We start from the raw sequence: 18,836 nt of genomic DNA on the forward strand, positions 1-18,836 counted from the left end.
CTCTTCCCCTGGAAGTCCGGCCAAGTTTGGCGAATATTTTCTAAGTGCCAACGACTCAACCGCCGTAAAGTGTCGGCCTCGGCTGGTTCCTCCGGTCGGCCAGAACAAGTGAAAATTCGGCCTCTTCCCCTGGAAGTCTGGCCAAGTTTGGTGAATATTTTCTAAGTGCCAACGACATTCATTTAGACATGGCGATTGAATGTTTACGTACCAGTAGTTATTGTCGTTGCTTGACGCGCGATGACTCGCACATTCGCTCAATACCCAGTACTTCCCCCTAGCAGTCATCGTCGCTGCCTGGCTTTCGATGTCCGTTATTGAGGTGAGAATATCTGAAATTGTTGCTGAGGATGCGTGTTAATGCGACGAACGCTTTATAATGATTCAGTTTCGCGCTGTTTGATGAGCCTGACGGACGCACACCCACGCACAATGAGATGCATGAGAAACGGCCTTGGTTACCATCACATTTGAAGCGATGAATACGAAGTTAAATTTTATGACTCGGTGTATAAGTCGAGGTCGATTTTTTTCGGTGGATTTTGGACCGAAAAAGGTCGACCAATACACCGGCAAATACGGTATTCTGTTTATATTTACATTAAGCTATGTGAAATTGTGGTGTATAGGTCAAATAAAAAAAACAATCATTAATCAGTACAATTTATTCTTAACTTCTTTAACTTTTCCTCAAATGACAAAGCCGCTGCATCTCTGGGTGTGAAGTTTGATAAAAAGTCCTTGTTGGGCTTGCAGTTTTGCTAGCAATGCATCAGCCTCTGATGCGCGCTGTTTATCAGACGGATGTATTTTTTCTCATGATTGGTCGTGTAGTGGCGACTCAAATTATATTCTTTAAACACAGCGATCTGTGTACCACAAATCAGGCACACGGCTTTACCTTTCATTTCTGTAAAGAAATACTTGGCAGTCCATGTCTTGAAAACACGGCGATCCTTGTCAACTTTTCTTTTCTTTGTGTCAGCACACATTTCTCGGGCAGCATTACTTCGCACTGTTCACTTTCACGCACAGCTCACATACACGTACGCTACACGGAAGTGCGACGCCTTTCAAAATAAAAGCACAACAGTTGTATTGCACGCACGACACTCATTTTATTTTATTTTTTTAAATTAAGTTGTAATCAAATATAATTTACGATTGGCCTCATGCAGGCCAGACAGGGACGCACAAAGGGCTGGATGTGGCCCGCGGGTCATATTTTGCCCAGGTCTGCTTAATACTAATGTCAGCCCTGAGGACTGGAATGTCAAACTTGTTATGCAGAGGTTGGCGAGAACTCTACAATGAATAAATTCATATTTGTGGGAAAAGCTTGATCTGGAAATTAAACAATGGCTTCATTCACCAAAACCTGGGAGCTCTTTGGAACATTATGTTTGCTAACAGATTACTGGCAAACCAATTATTCACCAGTTCTCTGTCACTTTGATTATATTTTCTGAAGAATTAATGGTGGCACAAAATGTTGAATATTAATTAAAGACGAATGACCTCTGGAAGTACACACTTTCCAGGAACAAATCTTTTTTCTAAACAGAAAGTCATTGCAAATGTTAAATTTAGCTAAATTACGAATGTAAATGAATCAAACCCATTTTCCCCATCTTGATTTAAATTTCCCTTCCTTAATCCTCAGTATGTATGCGAAAGTTTCCATTTAAAATATTCTAGTGGTCCCAGCCATTATTCATTTGTTGGTGGATCAATTTTAAATCATACCCTTGTAATGGCTTTCTTGCTGACTACCAGCAGCACTTTCATTAAGTATACATCATTTATACTGGAATATACTGACATACTGCAAGAACAAATACCGTAATTTCCGGACTATAAACCGTGACTTTTTTCCATAATTTTGGACCCTGCGGTTTATAGTCAGGTGCGGCTTATATAAGATTTTTTTTCGTGATTTTTGTGATGACTTGATCACTTTTACTCTTAACACTATTATATACAGTAAAAGCTACAAAACAAACGGACAAATAACTCGTTTTCAAATCAGATGAGTAAAAACTGGTCAAATATTTAAAAAAAAGATATTATTAAAAGTGAAGACAATTTGCAATTCTAGTAATGACACACGAATTTGATGCACAATTTGTCTTCGCGGGCCACATAGAATGATGTGGCGGGCCGTATCTGGCCCCCGGGCCTTGAGTTTGACACCTGTGCTCTAAACCCTTTCTTTTACTCTGCCATATCACTCAGAGATTACACAAAGCAGTGGCGCTGTTTGGACCATCTGCATTGTATTAAAACCCAATCAATCAGCATTTAAATTCAATTCTTCTAACATTTTGCTCACCAAAAACAAGTTGTAATGAATGTGAACTTTTAATGCATTTTATTCAGAAGGTTGCTTTGAACCTTAAATGGCGGCGCGGCGTACTTATGGATTTTTACTGCCTCCGGCCTCCAGGGGGCGCTCTAGCAGGAAGCAAGAGCGAGACAGGCGAAGAAGAGATAATGCGCCGAAGAAGACGTGCTAGTTTGTGTTTACATTTCGCGCATCACGCAGAATGCGATCAAGTCGGACATTACTGAAAGGAAGCCTTTATACACAAACCGTCATCATGGGGGACAAAAGAAATGCATATGATGCCGCTTTTAAGCCAAAGGCAGTCGATGTTGATGACATTATCTTGTGTCTACTCTGAAGCGTACTTATGGATTTTTACGGCCTCCGGTCTCCAGGGGGCGCTCTAGCAGGAAGCAAGAGCGAGACAGACGAAGAAGAGATAATGCGCCGAAGAAGACGTGATCGTCTCGCGGATCACGCACACACCCGCATTCACACAAAGACAGGAAGCTTTTATACACAAACTGTCATTATGGGGGACAAAAGAAATGCATACGATGCCGCTTTTAAGCTACACGTGTCGCTCGCTAGTTTAATGTAATTTAGCGCTTCGTGCATGAGTAAGAGTAGCATGAACAGACCCTCTTCACACTCGAAGAAATGCATAAAACCGACGACGAAAGAGAGACTGAGAAAATGTGAGGCAAAGGATATCTAACGCTATTCCAATTGGACACTAAGGAGGAAGACTTCGATGGTTTCAGTGCACAGGAGGAAGATGAAGACGGCTCTTTTTTTTACTTTTACTGGTATGTTTTTTTTTAACCAGCCCTGTTAGTGCTGTGCTATCATGTTGCTGCTGTGTTGCTGCTGTGTTATCGCCGCGTCTCAGTGACTTTGCTGTGTTACTTCCGTGTGGCTGCGGTATTACTGCCGCGTCACAGGCAGTGTTTGGAAAGAAATGTTAAGGTATGTTATTAAAGCTTTAAAAAAACTTTCTGTGTCCAGTCTTTCTTTGCTAATAAGTCGCGTGCACACTTCCGCGTTGCTGCGGTATTACTGCTGCGTCACAGGCAATGTTTAGAAAGACATGTTCAAGTATGTTATTAAAACTTTCTATGTACTGTCTTTCTTTGTAAAAAACTCGTGTGCACGTGCGGCTTATAGTCCGGTGCGGCTTATGTAAGAAAAAAACTTAAATATCCCTGAATTTTAGCTGGTGCGGTTTATAATCCAGTGCGGTTTATAGTCCGGTAATTACGGTAATGTGTTTTCTCTGTAATTACATCTCTTCTTCAGATCTTTCTGCACACTACCACAAAAAAACTTTCATTTTTGTCCTGTGCAAAGTATTTGTTGTAACATTAAGGGTTGAATAATTTAATAGTTTATTCAATATCCTGTCTCCTTCATGGGACATCTCCTTTAGTTAAGATGATGTTTTGCAACATTTAACAACAAGCTGACAAGCATTTAAACAATCTCTGTCTTTTTCAGCTTCTCACAAATCTTCATGTATCGGTACCAGGTCGGACGAGAGGGCCAGCAGAAGCAATCCTTCCATAGGCAGTCTGAGTGGGAAAAAACCCTGGGGTCCCAGTAGTTCCTGTGACTCTGTTACCTCTTTTAACAGCACTTGTGTTACTGCTGTTCCCAAGTCACATTCAGTCAGAGGGAAAGCTCTTTCGCCGCTGTCCCGAACAACAGCTACAGGTAGGTAGTGTTGGATTTTGTCCACAATTTAGAGAGTGCGTTATCTGCGCCTCACGGCAAAAGCCTTTGCCAATCACCTGTGATCCAATTTGCTCACTGCGTGCTCGTTTGATTTCTTTAGATTTAGGAAAATGCTTAGACACTGAAGCAGAAATTAGACTTACACAGGTTGGTTGAGTTCAATCACAATTCTTGTTCAAAAAGCTCTGTTTTCAGGAAAGTATAATACAGCGCTGGGCCCTTCAAGAGCGGAAAGTCTCCATTCAGAAAAGGCAACGTTCAAGGTTCTTTGGTTAGCTTATATCAGCTGCACATGCCAGTGTGGGCCGAGTTTGATGGGTGATGAGTCTTTTGGGTGGGGCAAGTTCGCCATGGGAGTGGGTGCTGGTTATGGGCGATTCGGTGTGTGTGGGGGCTGTTGTCTTCCATCCCCTTTTCGGCCTTGGCGATCATCTTTGGCCGAGTCCTTGGCTGGCTCCCTCTGGCACCTGCTGGTTTTATCTCCACGTGATCTTCCTGTGAACATTCTTCTCCAATCTTGGACATACACTGTCGTACCTCATTCTTTCAATTTTGTCATTTTGTACGAAATTATGTTAGCTTTTGGCTGTGACATCATTAATCTATTGCTGTTCTTTTGATACTTCATGTCTTTGCTTATTTGTATGTATTTAACCATGCTTCCAACGGTATCTTTTCTTTATTAGGCAAAATATTTCCCTCTGTGCAGAGCGTTCAGTAGTAATCAAAAACTGGCGTCTAGCATTAGTCAAAACATAAGATACAATCAAGTACTGAACGGTCAAGACGACTCTGGCCGTGTCCATGATTTAGAGAAAAAACATCAGGCATGCATTACACAGTTCCTAAAGGGTCATTAAGCTATTTAGGCAATATATCAAAAGTCATTTGTTATTTCAAAGGGCTCAGAAATATATATCAGATCATAAAGTTATAAAAACCTTTCTCATCACCACTTATCAAAAATGTCTAGTTATCTCTTCTTTATTGATTTGGTGTGTAGGTATAATTATATGCTTAAAATGTTTCTTTTATTTATTTAATATGTGAATATACTTGTCTGCTTATGTACTTTATTCAATGAGGTTTGAGCATATCTGTTTTTGTAGCTAGGCAGGACTTTTTGTATTTCGACCTCATTCCTTCACTAGATAAGCACTAGGTGACACATTTTGATGCTTAATAGACTATTCTATATGCTGGACCAAAACCTCTGCTAAATTTTATTCTTTATCTTTTGCACACCTTGAACTTTGAAGGGATGATCCAGCCGTGATATTGTCTATTTTTCACAAACAAGCTCAGTTTATTTACTTTATCAGAATGGAAACAATTATTTTCTATTTTATCCATCTAATTTGGAAAAATGAATAAATGTAATGCCTTTAAAAATGCCCAATTTTAATGATGAATATAGCGACGCCCCCCACCTTCACGTCTTGGAGGAGGCATCAATCCGAATTTGTCCATTCAGAATTCAGCGCTAACAATATTAGAATAATGGTAATCAACTAAACTCTCTACCTAGGGTCATTTCAATCTCTAAAAATATGATCAAACAATTAGCCTTTCCATGGCTGACCTAATCGAGCACGATATGAGCAGCCCCCCTGCAATGAAAGTGCCGCTCCTGTCATGTCTGTTTGTTTTCTTTCATAAGTCACAAAACAATGCGGTCCGAGAAGCTTTTTGTAAGCTGAATTGTTATTAAGTGATTATGCAGTGTATTCAATTTAAATCTGTAGGGATTGATTTGACTTTTATTTCCCTAGAAGTCCACCTATGGGGTACTGCCTTCGCTGCCTATCCAAAAAGGAGGTACTTTAAGTGGTCAGACTCTGCTGAATCGTTGTAAATCCAAGCCTCCGAATCTTATCAATGCCAAATTTTTAAATTTCGACAAGCCGACCCGGTTGTCTTGCTGTTATTTATCTTAAATTGGCGCACACGGGCTGGCAGTGCGACATATGCCGCTGCATCTCTTGCTCTGGCTGGATGATCAGCAGGAAGCCGGCCACGAGAGGTCCAGTGGACAAGATGACCCTGACTGCCTCTTTGGCGGCGGCAAACCCAGTTCTCGGTAGGCTCGGAAATTTTTGTCTGCAACACGGAGCTCGTAATAAGGTGAAATCATTCTGCTTATCCTGTCTTTTTAGTCGTCAAAAACTAATTTGACCTCAACAAGCCATAGGAGCTAGCGCGACCTAACTGCTGTGTTTGTTTGCCTGTCTGACTATGGAGCTGTAACAACTTACTAAATGTCTGAAACCTACGACCAGTCGCCAAAAAAATTCTTATGCTCATTCCTCCTCTTGTTCACTTCGACCTGTAAGAATAATTTTAAAAACGATTAGCACAATATTTGGGATTTTGTGGAGGTCTTAGTGGGTTTTGCTCATAGGAGCTCATATTTGAATGAGTATATCTCAAATATTGACCAGGACACTTTTATATTTTCACAGGTTGAAGTGAACAAAATGATGGGAATGATGCCTATGAATTTTGGTGGCAATTAATCACATAATATTTCTGACTCTAGGTGACAATAGAACATGACAAATCAAACCAGGAAACATTACGAATTAGAAGGCTTGCCTTCCTCTTGTGACGTAGACAGGCTGAGATGGAAAAAAGAAAAGAAAACAGGAAGCCAAGCTCCAAATGTGGACGGGACGGTTTGTCATAAATCCCATCCCCCAAAAGGCTTTAAATCACAGATTCTTTCAGTGGCATGATGTTCTTCAGCTCACGGGAGTGACCCATTACCCTTTACAAGCAGCCATGTCGATCATTCATCTTCCGAACCGCTTATCTTTACGAGGGTCGCCCAGCTGCCTCAGGGCACTAAGTGGGGTACATCCTGAACTGAATCATTTGCAGGGCACACATAGACAAAAACGATTCACACTCACAACCACACCTACACGCAATTTAGTGTGCTCATTCAGCCTATTATCAGTGGAAACCAGAGTACCAGGAGGAAAAACACAGAGGTACGGAGAGAACTTGCAAATTCCACACAGGGAGTCCATATCTTGAGTCGAACTTGCACCTCTGAACTGGGAGGCGAACTTGCTAAACTTTGTGCCACCGTGCTGCCCTCACGGTAGTCATTGTAAGGTTAATTGAACACATGGCTTTACATTAGAAGAGTTGTAAGCAGTAAGTGTGGACTCCTTGCACTCGGTTGTGCATTTTTGGGTTAAGTCAATATCTAATGACAGCTAAACCAACTGGTCCTTTGTGAGTGTCATATCAATGCGCATTGTGCATCTGTGGAATCATAGCCCATTTCTCATAGAGGACAGTTAATTCTTGCACATTGCCACAGGGGCGCTGTATATTATTGGCAAGTCGGAATGTTTTTCCAAATCAACCTGCCTTAACTCTCAGCATTTGGACAAAATCTGCAATAGGATTAAACATCCTCTCTGCTCTCCCCATAGGTGTGAAGGTCCCGTCAGTCAACAACCAGAGCACCGTCAAGACAGCAACGGCTAATCAAACAGCAAAGACGTCATCAACTGTCAATCAGGTGTTGACAAAGCCACCATCTCATTTTCCACTGCAGAGAATCACCTCCGCAAGGCTCAGTGGACTCAGCGGAACAGGTAAGATGTACTTTGTGGTTGTGTGTGTGTGTGTGTGTGTGTGTGTGTGTGTGTGTGTGTGTGTGTGTGTGTGTGTGTGTGTGCGTCTGTGTGTCTGTGTGTCTGTGTGTCTGTGTGTGTGCGCGTGCTCGCTCGCGTGTGTGCGTGTATACATATATTATGCCCAACACATTAAATTACATTGCAAATAAACACTGTAAAAATTTACGCAATTAATCTTGAGCGTTATTTCTCTGCAACAAACCAGGCAGGACAACCAAGTGCAGCATGAATAGTGTTATATTGACCACAGGGGTAAGGGGAGTGGAAGGCTGGAAAGCCGGCGGAGCAGGTGCACCAGCAGAGCTGCGCCGATTGGGCAAGATGAAAGGCGCTGGAACAGGGTTGGTTGCTTGCGAGAAGTAACAGACTGACAGGCAGTCAGGCTGATGAGCAAGCAAATGTTAAGGCGAGTGGCTTAGTCGAATCAGACTGGGGTGAGGCAAAGGCACAGTCAGGGACGAGCAATAGGTCAAGCCGAGCTGGACTTGGGATAGCCGAATGATCGGACAGACGAGAGGCGAGGCGGAGATATGGTCAGAAACATGCAAAAGGTCAGGGCAGCCGGTGTTCAGGGAAGGTCGACAACAAGAATCAACAGGCAACGAGAGCAGGAAAAGTTGATGAGCTGAGAGCAGGTTTTGGTATTCCGTTGATGAGGAACAGGTGGAAGGCAATGAGCGCTTATTAGTATGGGGCGTGGCTTTGAACGATGTGCGTCATAGGCAGGGCGCTGACCAGGGTGCTGGAGGAGCGGGCACGGGATATGCTCAAGCACTCATTTTTATGTTTTTAATCTAGCTTTGTAAACAACATGGCTATAATGCATTGGTTGTCTCTTTAAAGCATTCTTTTTGTCAGTTTTCTGGACTGTTGGAATTCTGACTCAGGGATTTTTATATCTTTCACAACAAAGAGCAGCTTTGGTCCAGTATCTTAATTCATGTACTTTATATTTTCATTATTCTTTCTATGACATTTTTGAAGGAATTGTATGTGTCTTTTAGTCAGAGAAAGGGATTGGCTTCTTTTGGGGTCCTGACCAGTATGTTTGAGGCAGCAGAGAAACATTTATACCAGTGCTCTATTGGGTGCCACTTGAATGAAACTCTGCTTATGTGTGGAGATGACACATGCTGTGATTTTTGTATCAGTTCATACGAGATCATCATTAAAAGTGAGCCAGAACGCTGACTGTTCCATGTAAGTGGAAGTTTATACAAACGTAATTATTATCCTTGTGCAGTCCCTCTGTAATTATTTAACTGCTGCCGGGACACACTCATGCAGGCACAGTTTAGAGCAGAACCACATTTGCAGTAATGTTTAATTTGAATTTCAGCTTTGCATGCTGCTTTATGTGTTTGTGGTCAAATCTTAACATGTTTGATGTTCTGTCATTTAAAAACCAACTGGGAGCTGCTGGAACACTAATTTGAACATTATATTAAGCAATACAACATCCTGGCCTAAAGGATGCAGAGTTAAAATGTCTTAGCAATCATTTCTGACATTGTGTTAGTGAAGCGAGGAACTTTGTTGGCAGCATGCCACCATGCTGTGGCTTTGGGATGAGCTAGAGTGTCTGGCTGTCTCCCCTCTGTGTCCGCCTCTGGAAGTCCCTGTGGGGCCTGTGGGGAGCTACTCGTCACCAAGAAGCTATCGGCCTTGTGTGCAGTGCGCTCACACATAACTTCAGAAGGCCCGCACATGCGTCTGATTCTAGCATCCAGCAGACCTCTGGCGACAGTGGTTTTCAATGTGGGCTTTTCAAGCGGTCTTGTTTCTTTCTTTAACTTTTTGGGGGTAAGTTTTAATGTAGACTTTATTGATTCTGACATGCAGAGGGAGAGCATTTCAAGACTACTTGGGTTGTGCTCTTGAAAAGTCTGACAGCATCTTTTTTGTTTGTTTTGCTGCTTCTGCTAACAATTATGAACAATATCCAGCACAAATATCAACACTTTGGTTTTACAAATAGTAGTGTGGCATTGATTTGGGTTATTGTTTACGAATATCTTAATAAATATTATAGGTACAAATGTCAATATTTATATTAAAATTATTTGTTCAATTGTTTAAGTAGATACACCTGGAAACATATGAACCAATTGTCAATATATGTGTGATCTTAAATGAGAAATGTTACACGTTCCTTTCATGATTTATGCACTCCCCAGTGTGTTAGTCAGTAAGAAAATAAGAAAAATGTACCAACTCCAGAGACTCAAGAATTACAGCTTTTTTTGCACCCCCTATTTTTCGCCTCACTGAAATTAGCTAGTTTTGAGAGGGCAGTCTCATCACATGCAAATAGGACATTCTGTCCTCTATACTGCAGAGGCGGAGCCAATGCCAAGGAAGCCTTCTGTTGCCATGTTGACAAGAGATGGGGCTAGGTACAGGTATGGGCAAACTACGGCCCACGGGGCCGTTTAATCTGGCCCGCCAAACCTGAATAAATTGTATTATTGAACTTGTTTTTGGGTCATTTTCCCTGCAATTAGTATGTTTCCCCAATAGATGGGGAAGCGCCCGCCCGTGCATTTACTCCCGGAAGCCGTGTCAGAAAGCTCGGTGCACACTCACAAGTGCGTGTACGTACTAAGTAGTACGGACTCGGCGCACTCCGCACTCTATTTCCATCGGTGACAAATTTCGAGTGTGGGCTGTGACGTCAGCATTCTCGTAATTCGCGCGCTGAGTTTTCAGATACAGTTTTACGTTAATGCCACCCACAAACCTTCCCCTGGAATCCTTCCACGAAAATGAGTGGCCCGAGAAAAAGAAAGGTGGACACTGAGTGCCGAGTGTTTAAAAAAAAAAAGAGAGGACAATTAGGCTCCACCTTTATTTGGTCAGAATGTTGTCGTTTGATGTGATTTCGCCTCATTAGATAAACATATTTCATAAATCTGACCTGCAGGCGCTGAAGTGATGGAAACTATTATTCATAATAACAGTGTCGTATTTAATGAGAATCACTGATAGTAGTTTTTTGAAATATTTTTTTAATGCTTTTAATAAATGCATTTGTTTTCAAAAAGCTTTTTTGGAATATCCATGCTTTACTACCTACTAAAAGTACAAACATTTTATGCAATGACCTTTACATGTCATTTCTATTCACACAAACAGTACATCCATCTGCTCCTGGTTCGGCCCCTCGATCAAAATTTAGAACCAAATTCGGCCCGCCAGTCAAAAAGTTTGCCCACCCCTGGGCTAGGATTTGCCTAGTTGTTGAGCCCCAAATCTAAAAAAGTGAGCACTCACTACAAAGTGCACACAAGCTTCAATAATGACAGTAGTCATGGAGTTGGGAATTTATCAAGTTTACATTATTAATCAGTTGTGTGTTGCACCTTTAGTAGTACTTCAGTTATCACACTGTCCATGTGTTTTAACTTGTTTTGCAACTTAAACACGGAAAACGTATTTGGGATTTTTGATGCTGTATCCATCAGTAACATGAATCTCTCACAACCACATAATTCCATTTAATTACTAATTATAATGTAAGTCATCAATGTTGTGGTGGATAAATGTTTTTCTGACTGTGTAACTACGTACTGAAACTGTATTTGACTCCTAGCCATGTGATTAGAATAAATGATCCATGTACTTACTTCTATTATCTACTATTGAAAGTAAATGTTTATAGTAGATGTGTTGTGTAAGCAAAAAGCAAGCAATAGGTCTCAGAGAATGAGGGTGAGTGAGGGAGACAGAGAATAAAGAAGAAGGGAAGATTATACAAATCCCACCCAGTCCCCTCCCCCTCCTTTCAATGCCGCATTGCCCTCTGTCTGTATAACCAAAGCATATCGGCTATTCATATCTTACGAGCGGCACCAAAATAGCTTTTCTTGACTGTATCTGAAGGTAACCCTCTGTCAGATCGTTTACGGTACATTTTTTGTGATTAAGTAGAGTTTGTGTTTGGTGTGTAGAAGCGGAGACAGACTACAAATCAGTTGCAGCGTTGAGGATTTCCCCTCCTCCCATTTCTCCCTCCCTCTCAGCACATCAATACTGCCTTGCCCCTTCCTTGTTTGCTCTCTCTCCCTCTCCATCTTTTGTCGGTGGATGTTTCACTACCACCTTGACAGTTGTGGAATCAACAGCTCATTTGGCATCATTTTCTCTTCTTCAATCAGCTACTCAGTTACTCCGACTGCTGTTTTTAGCTGTTGCTGTTTTGTTTTTCCTAATGTGGCTTCTATATGGATTCAGTGCAGGGCATCTGAATGGATTTCCCCTTTTTATTTTCTAGTCATTCTCTTAATCCTGTATTTTTGTTGGACACAATCTGAGATCTGATGCTCTTCGGCAACAATTTAATTCAGGTCATTCGCAAGGGAAATGGGACATTTGTTATTGACATTGTGTTTGTACATATTAATTGGGGGAGATTACAAGAAGCTAACAAGGGCAACTGCTAAAGAAATCAAACAGGTGAGAGGCGCCTTTTGCTGAGACATTTGAGCAGTAGCAAAACAAATATTTCATCTTCCAGCCACGTTGATTTAACCGACGTGGATTTTTAGTGTTGGAGTAAAAGCAAAGAAGATGTTATGGTCTCCAAGACTATCACTGTCCGACTTCCATGTGAAGCTGACAGCCAAAGGACTTTTCCGAAATCTTCAGCTGCTGTCAGGATACAGGAAGAACACAGTGGTCTTTCACGCAGGTCTGGAAATGACACTGTGCTCTGTGTCCCCTCAATCATCCCATCGGCCACAATGTTGTTGTTGTGACTTAAGTACAAACCATTTGAGAAAGTTGTAATCCCCCCCACCATACATTCCTGTCATTTTTAGCCATCTATCTCTTCCATCCTTTTCCCATGACACCTCTTTACCATCTGTTTCCAACCGATGTCAAGCATCCCTTTACTTCGTCCTTATCTACCAGCCGTACATGGGAGATAGGTTGATGGAGGCATTAGTTAGTCATGAAACTCATATTAATTCCAACACAACATGGAGAATCTCTCCCTTTTCTTAAAAAAATGATACCATTGTCAAAAAGGAGTCATAGCACGAGCTGGTGCTAGGTGTATGCCATACACAAAATATCTTATACACACAGTACATAGCTCAGACTGCATCTGCATGTCTTATACAATATTTTTTCACCTCTTTATTTGATTGATTGTATCTGATTGTTGTTTTTCCCTCATCTTAATTTCCAATCTGCCTTCAAAACAGCTACTTGCCTCCCATCTCCTACTGTGCAGCTTTCACATTGGCAGCCATTGTTGCTCCAATCTCACTTTAGCTGTGGGGCTTTTTATTCCTCTGTATACCATTCTATACCTCTGATGTGGCTGTATAGATAAAATAGGGCCATCAGTTGTTGTTCCTTTAGTGTTTCTGCACCTGTCTGTGCACATTTTTCTAAGCTTTCTGCATGAGTGCTTCAGCAGTGGTGTGATGAATTGCTATGACTTTTCTCTCCTTTTAGCTGTGCTACCTACGCCTAGAGGGAAAGCCGCCACGTGACTCACACACACACACACACACACACACACACACACACACACACACACACACACACACACACACACACACACACACACACACACACACACACACACACACACACACACACACACACACACACACACACACACACACACACACACACACACACACACACACACACACACACACACACACACTACTAACTAGGAATGGATCTAGATCTGTCTTTTACTATCTTATCCACTAAAAAGCGTTTCTCATCATCGAGTATTTGCGTGTAACATGGCTGTGCCCCCTCTTGTAGACTTATACACTATTGCCTTTGTCTTTTCAAAGTCAATTTGCAGAAGTTCAGGGTGTGGAATATATCTAACACATATTTGACCACATCTTCGTAGTAATGTTAAGTTTTGTGATGTTGCTTCAGACAAATGTGTCACTTGAGCAGTCTGTCGAAATGTGTATCACATTGGAAATGTAAACAAAAAACAATCTTAGTGTTCAGTCCTTAATCTTTGACTACACTGCTACATCATCATCATTTTACTGTGGTGATCAAAGTCATTCCTCTTGAGCCATCTGAGCCTAGCTGCATGTGTTTGGCTACTATGTCTGAGCTCCACAGACCCACTTCTCCACTGCTGCTTGTTGTCATCATGAAATGTAGGTTAGAGGCTTTATTCAGTGCACGTTCACACACGCACACGCACGCACACACACACACGCACGCACGCACGCACGCACGCACGCACGCACACACACACACACACACACACACACACACACACACACACGCACGCACGCACGCACACACACACACTGCACTGGGATTCAGTCGTGCAAGCTTTAATCTGATGTCGAATTTTCTCTAATGCCGTCGCAGATGAAGGCATTAGAGGATGTATCTGCTAAACTGGCTGGAATATTTTCCAATCTCAACAGAAATCTTCACTAATATTTTTGCCACTGGCCGGAGATGTTCTATGTGAAGATCATGGCCATTGATGTTTATCACTTTTGATCTAAAATCCAGTTCAAAATGTACAGTTCAAAGCAACTTGTGGTGAAGCATTTTCTTAGTTATTAATGATTAAGTCATTATATTTTCTTTATGGTCTGGGAGAAATTTAGTAACATGTTTTTGGAAGATCTTTATTTGTGGCCAAATTAAAAATGAGTTTGTCATCAAGCATTGAAACTAAAAGCCAGTTTGCTCATTAATCTGAATTGTCTTGATTTGAGTGCATCACATGTATAAACAATATACTACTACGTATTGTGTATAAACTGTGTATATGTACACGCTATTACAGTACCTTTATATATAAGCATGGGTGGGTGGAATACACACACGCACACACACACACGCACGCACGCACGCGCACGCACGCGCACGCACGCACACACGCACACACACACACACACACACACGCACTGGGTATGGTCAAATAATTTTCTATGGCATTGTCATTTTTGTCCATAAATTCATTAGTTTTAGTTTGATGACAAATGATTTTGTTGAACAACAGTTCAAAAGAAATGTTCTGACATTGATTTATTATTGCTTTTTGTCTGTTTCAACCTTTTTCATTGACCATTGTAGTTTTTTTCCTTAACATTAACACAGAGTTACAAACTATTTTGTCCACATATCCATTCCATATCTAGTCTGATGTGTATTTTATGCTCTAACACACGTTTTAGCGGTGAAAATCAATGCTACTAACTCCTTCAGAGATTCCCAAATCTTGTGCTTTTCCCCTCCTTTTTTATTCCTTTATACTCATCCCAACATCATACTTCATAAGAAAATAACACCTCGATTCATTTAATTTTCTAAACAGTACAGTATTTTCAAATGTTGTTGTTCTTCTATGTTACATGGCAGTAACAGTTACACTGCAACACTTAGTTACAGTAGCTGAGCAAAGTTGAATAAAATGGGAAAAGACCAAGTTTAATCTAAGGAATGTATTATGGGGATTTTTATGGTTAAGTTAGACCGTGTCGTCAGACCAATACTGACCCACTTTTTTGTTTCATCCAGCAGGTGGCAGTACAAAAGAGTCACATAAAATGGAACCATTACACACAATCATCCATCCATCAATTAGGAAATTAGGAATAAATAAGGCAGATGTACTGTTGTGTCCCATTTTGAATGTTTAGCAAAATCTGTTGAAATTTGAATCCAACTATTCATGGTTTTAATGCAGAAGCCACAATTGTGGAATTGTATTTGTGCACATTGTGACTTTGACACACATCTCCTACCACATTTTGTACATACTGTACACATCAATAGAATAATATACATCCCCTTCCAGTTGTCTTCTTCGAAACTATGATGAACTTGTGCAGTTTCTGAGTAATTTTTATCTTGATATATGTAGGTCAAATGAAAATTTGAGTTGTTTTTTTTAAGCTTAAGTTGTTTCATCTGCCAATGACTCAAAGGGCGGCATGATGCAGGCGTCATACCACAATCTACATTATTTTTCTCTTGTGCCCATAATGTCTCAGTTCTACTGTTTAGATGGAGTTAAACATGCTAGTGTTCCTCTTTTCAGTAGGAGAAAACCTGTTAAACTGTTACAGTTTTTATTGATTGTTTTGAAGCAGCCGTCAACTCAAAATTGACATTTTCAAAACAGTTAATGCAGAGGGCTAAACACATGCCACAGTGGTCAAAATGACACATTTTGTTTGCAAAAGACAATACCTGTCCCAAAACATTTAAAATATGGCACAAAAGCAAATTTTTCCTCCAAACAACTCAACTTTGAAACGTGTATAAGCACTCAATCATTACACAATGGGCAACAAAATACAGCACTATTGTAAATCAGTGCACCATTGCTTGTCATTGCATGACTGTACGTAGCTTACATGCCAGTGCCTTTTGTAGTCAAATTTGCCCTCTTGCAAAACATTCATCCAGAATGAGATATGGTTTGATGCAAATTTCATTGATTACATTTTTTTTCAGACTGTGGCTGACAAATGAAATATTCACACAGATAATACATAGAAATAAAAATAAAATCCATGACTGTGTGAAAAATTAGGAAAATAAAAAAAGCTAATCTTTTACGGTAAAAACAATTAAAATCTATAGTGAGCCTATACTATAGGAGCATAAGAGAAAGCCGCAAGTGATACTCTTCTGTTTCTTCTTCTGAGCCCTTCCAGCTATACCTCCACCTCACACACGGACTCCTCTTCCTCTGACCCCTCTTACTCTTACTCTCACTCTACCTCTCATCTGCCTTTGACCTCCTTGATCCATACTTGCAAAGAATTGAAACATTTTGTGAAGAAGTGTCAGACAGGTGCTTTTAGTGATTACGTAGTGATCAGACAGTTTCTAAGAGCTTGGAGCATCTGATTTCTGTTCAGTAACCACAGCTAAAACAATAGTTTGGACTTCCTGAATGACATCTGTGTTAATTGTTTTGCCAAACGGTGGGAAAACTGTGTTAATCCAATGAGAATGTGTTAACACATTTGCATGAGGTTTCTCCTGCTCTCCTGAGATGGTGATGATGAAGACGGAGAGGTTCCCAGTTTCTTCAAACAGGTCAAAAGAATCAATAAAAACTGTAAATTAGAGTTTGCATGCATTCTAGGGAGCGGGTATTTATGTGCTCCTAATGAGCAGCAATGTGGTATGTTGCTTACAGTGGCACATATGGTGCTCTTCGGATTAATTAGTTTAAAGTGAGTTTTATTTCCAGTCAGGAATCAACTATTTACCTAGTGAAGCCAGAAGAGCCAATAAAGAATTGCCAGCTAGAGAGGGAATCAAATGAAGAGAATGCAGAGTACAGAGATGGACTACTGGGAGACAAACTGAGCCTAGGCAGAGACATTAAAGTTGCTTTCTAATTGCTTTTGTCTGTAATGCACTCCTTAATGCTTACCCAGACTCCATCTCACACAAGCACACATACCACAAACACACACACACATTCTTGCCATCAATACCACACAATCTCATGATGCATCTATTAAGCCTAGGCAGTCAGAAGGGCGTATTCTCTGATGACAGTGGATGAATGAGACAATTTTGTGTGTGCTGTTTGGATCTATTTCCTCTTTTGTCTTGTGTGTGTGTGTGCGTGTGCGTGCGTGTGTGTAAGGGGGTTCAAGCCATGTTGAATATCATGCCTGTCAACCACAAAACAAGAGGATGTTGTTCTTTTGCAGTTGACAAAAACAAGCCCAGGGACGTCCATGCAAGATCCACAAACAATCGCAGCAGCTCACCACTTCCAGCGCTTGCACTAGGAAACAAGCAGCAGAATCTGTCACGACCACAGGTATGCAGTCTACTGATCATTATCTATTAATGTGATAGTGTCAGTTCCTTAAATTTTTTCCCCCCTATTGATTCTTGAAGTCTGAAAATGCGATATTTTTTGCAAGGGTCAAGATGTGGTGAACACCAGTGTGCCAGTGACACCAGTTTCCCCCACGTATGTTTCCATAAATGCTGGGTTGGGAACAACGGGACCCAGTGCACTAGCGTCCAAAGCAAGAACAAGTTCTCGGTCAAGCCCTAAACATGGAATGCGTTTGCAAAGTGCAAGCAAGCCTGCTGTGGTCGCAGCTAAACCGAACCAGAGCAAAGAGATTACGGAGAAAAAAAAACAGGCCGGCCATCTTTGGAAACTTGTCATCCAAGCAAATAAAAAAGTGGAGGCGTTTGCTACGGTGATTCAGCATCTCTTTAATGAGGTACATTTTGCTATTATTTTACTGGTTCTTTTATCACAAACAAATTATTTAGGTTTCATTACCTGATATGTTTTGGCTATCACTTCCGCCTTCATCAGAAGAAATATTAAAATTGACATAATTAAAAATAATTGACAATTGAAAACAAGATGAACATAGTACAACTATTACAAGGTACATTTTGTTTCTCATGGTTTATTATTAGCTCTTTATTATTACTTCACAAAAAGTAGAAAAGACCATCCTGTATAAGAATTCTCAGGGGTCACGTTTTTTTAATGGTCCAGTTTTTTCGAAGGTGAGGGGGAAAAACAAACAAATACAGAAATATAAAATTGTAATTGATTATAAATAACTAAATAAATACATGCCATCATTTGGTTCCGCAACCTGCGCACCCTTCTCTCCTTGTCTATCCATCCTTATTCATACAATCGTGTGTCCGGCTGTCCGCCATAGTCCAAGAGATGAGAAACCAATTTTAATTAAAATGGTGGAGTGTACCGTAATTTCCGGACTATAAGCCGCACCGGACTATAAGCCGCACCAGCTAAAATTCAGGGATATTTTAGTTTTTTTCTTACATAAGCCGCACCGGACTATAAGCCGTAAAAATCCGTAAATACGCCGCGCCGCCATTTAAGCCTCAGGGTTCAAAGTAACCTTCTGAATAAAATGCATTAAAAGTTCACATTCATTACAACTTGTTTTTGGTGAGCAAGATATCAGAAGAATTGAATTTAAATGCTGATTGATTGGGTTTAATACAATGCAGATGGTCCAAACAGCGCCACTGCTTTGTGTAATCTCTGAGTCACATGGCAGAGTAAGAGAAAGGGTTTAGAGCCCTTTGACGCAGGTCACCTAGCGTGCATTCCTACTAAAGCTCATAATAGT

General features: G+C 40.9%; 1 protein-coding gene across 5 annotated transcripts in view; it reads left to right on the forward strand.

Annotated features, from left to right (window-relative positions):
• Positions 1-18,836, forward strand: part of LOC148398633 (microtubule-associated tumor suppressor 1 homolog A-like) — an 83,095-nt gene that overhangs the window by 47,365 nt on the left and 16,894 nt on the right. For 2 of the 5 annotated variants that reach the window (XM_088372402.1, XM_088372401.1), the window contains exons 6-9: positions 3,824-4,039; positions 7,507-7,671; positions 17,409-17,521; positions 17,628-17,939. In XM_088372402.1, the coding sequence (XP_088228528.1) occupies positions 3,824-4,039; positions 7,507-7,671; positions 17,409-17,521; positions 17,628-17,939 (806 nt within the window). Of the gene's footprint in view, positions 1-3,823; positions 4,040-7,506; positions 7,672-11,772; positions 12,404-17,408; positions 17,522-17,627; positions 17,940-18,836 lie in introns of those variants that run through there. The other 3 variants (XM_088372404.1, XM_088372403.1, XM_088372405.1) reach the window with 3 other exon arrangements.

Source organism: Syngnathus floridae, chromosome 4 (assembly GCF_059516105.1).
Source record: "Syngnathus floridae isolate MCC-2025c chromosome 4, RoL_Sflo_1.0, whole genome shotgun sequence".
Lineage (NCBI taxonomy): Eukaryota > Metazoa > Chordata > Actinopteri > Syngnathiformes > Syngnathidae > Syngnathus > Syngnathus floridae.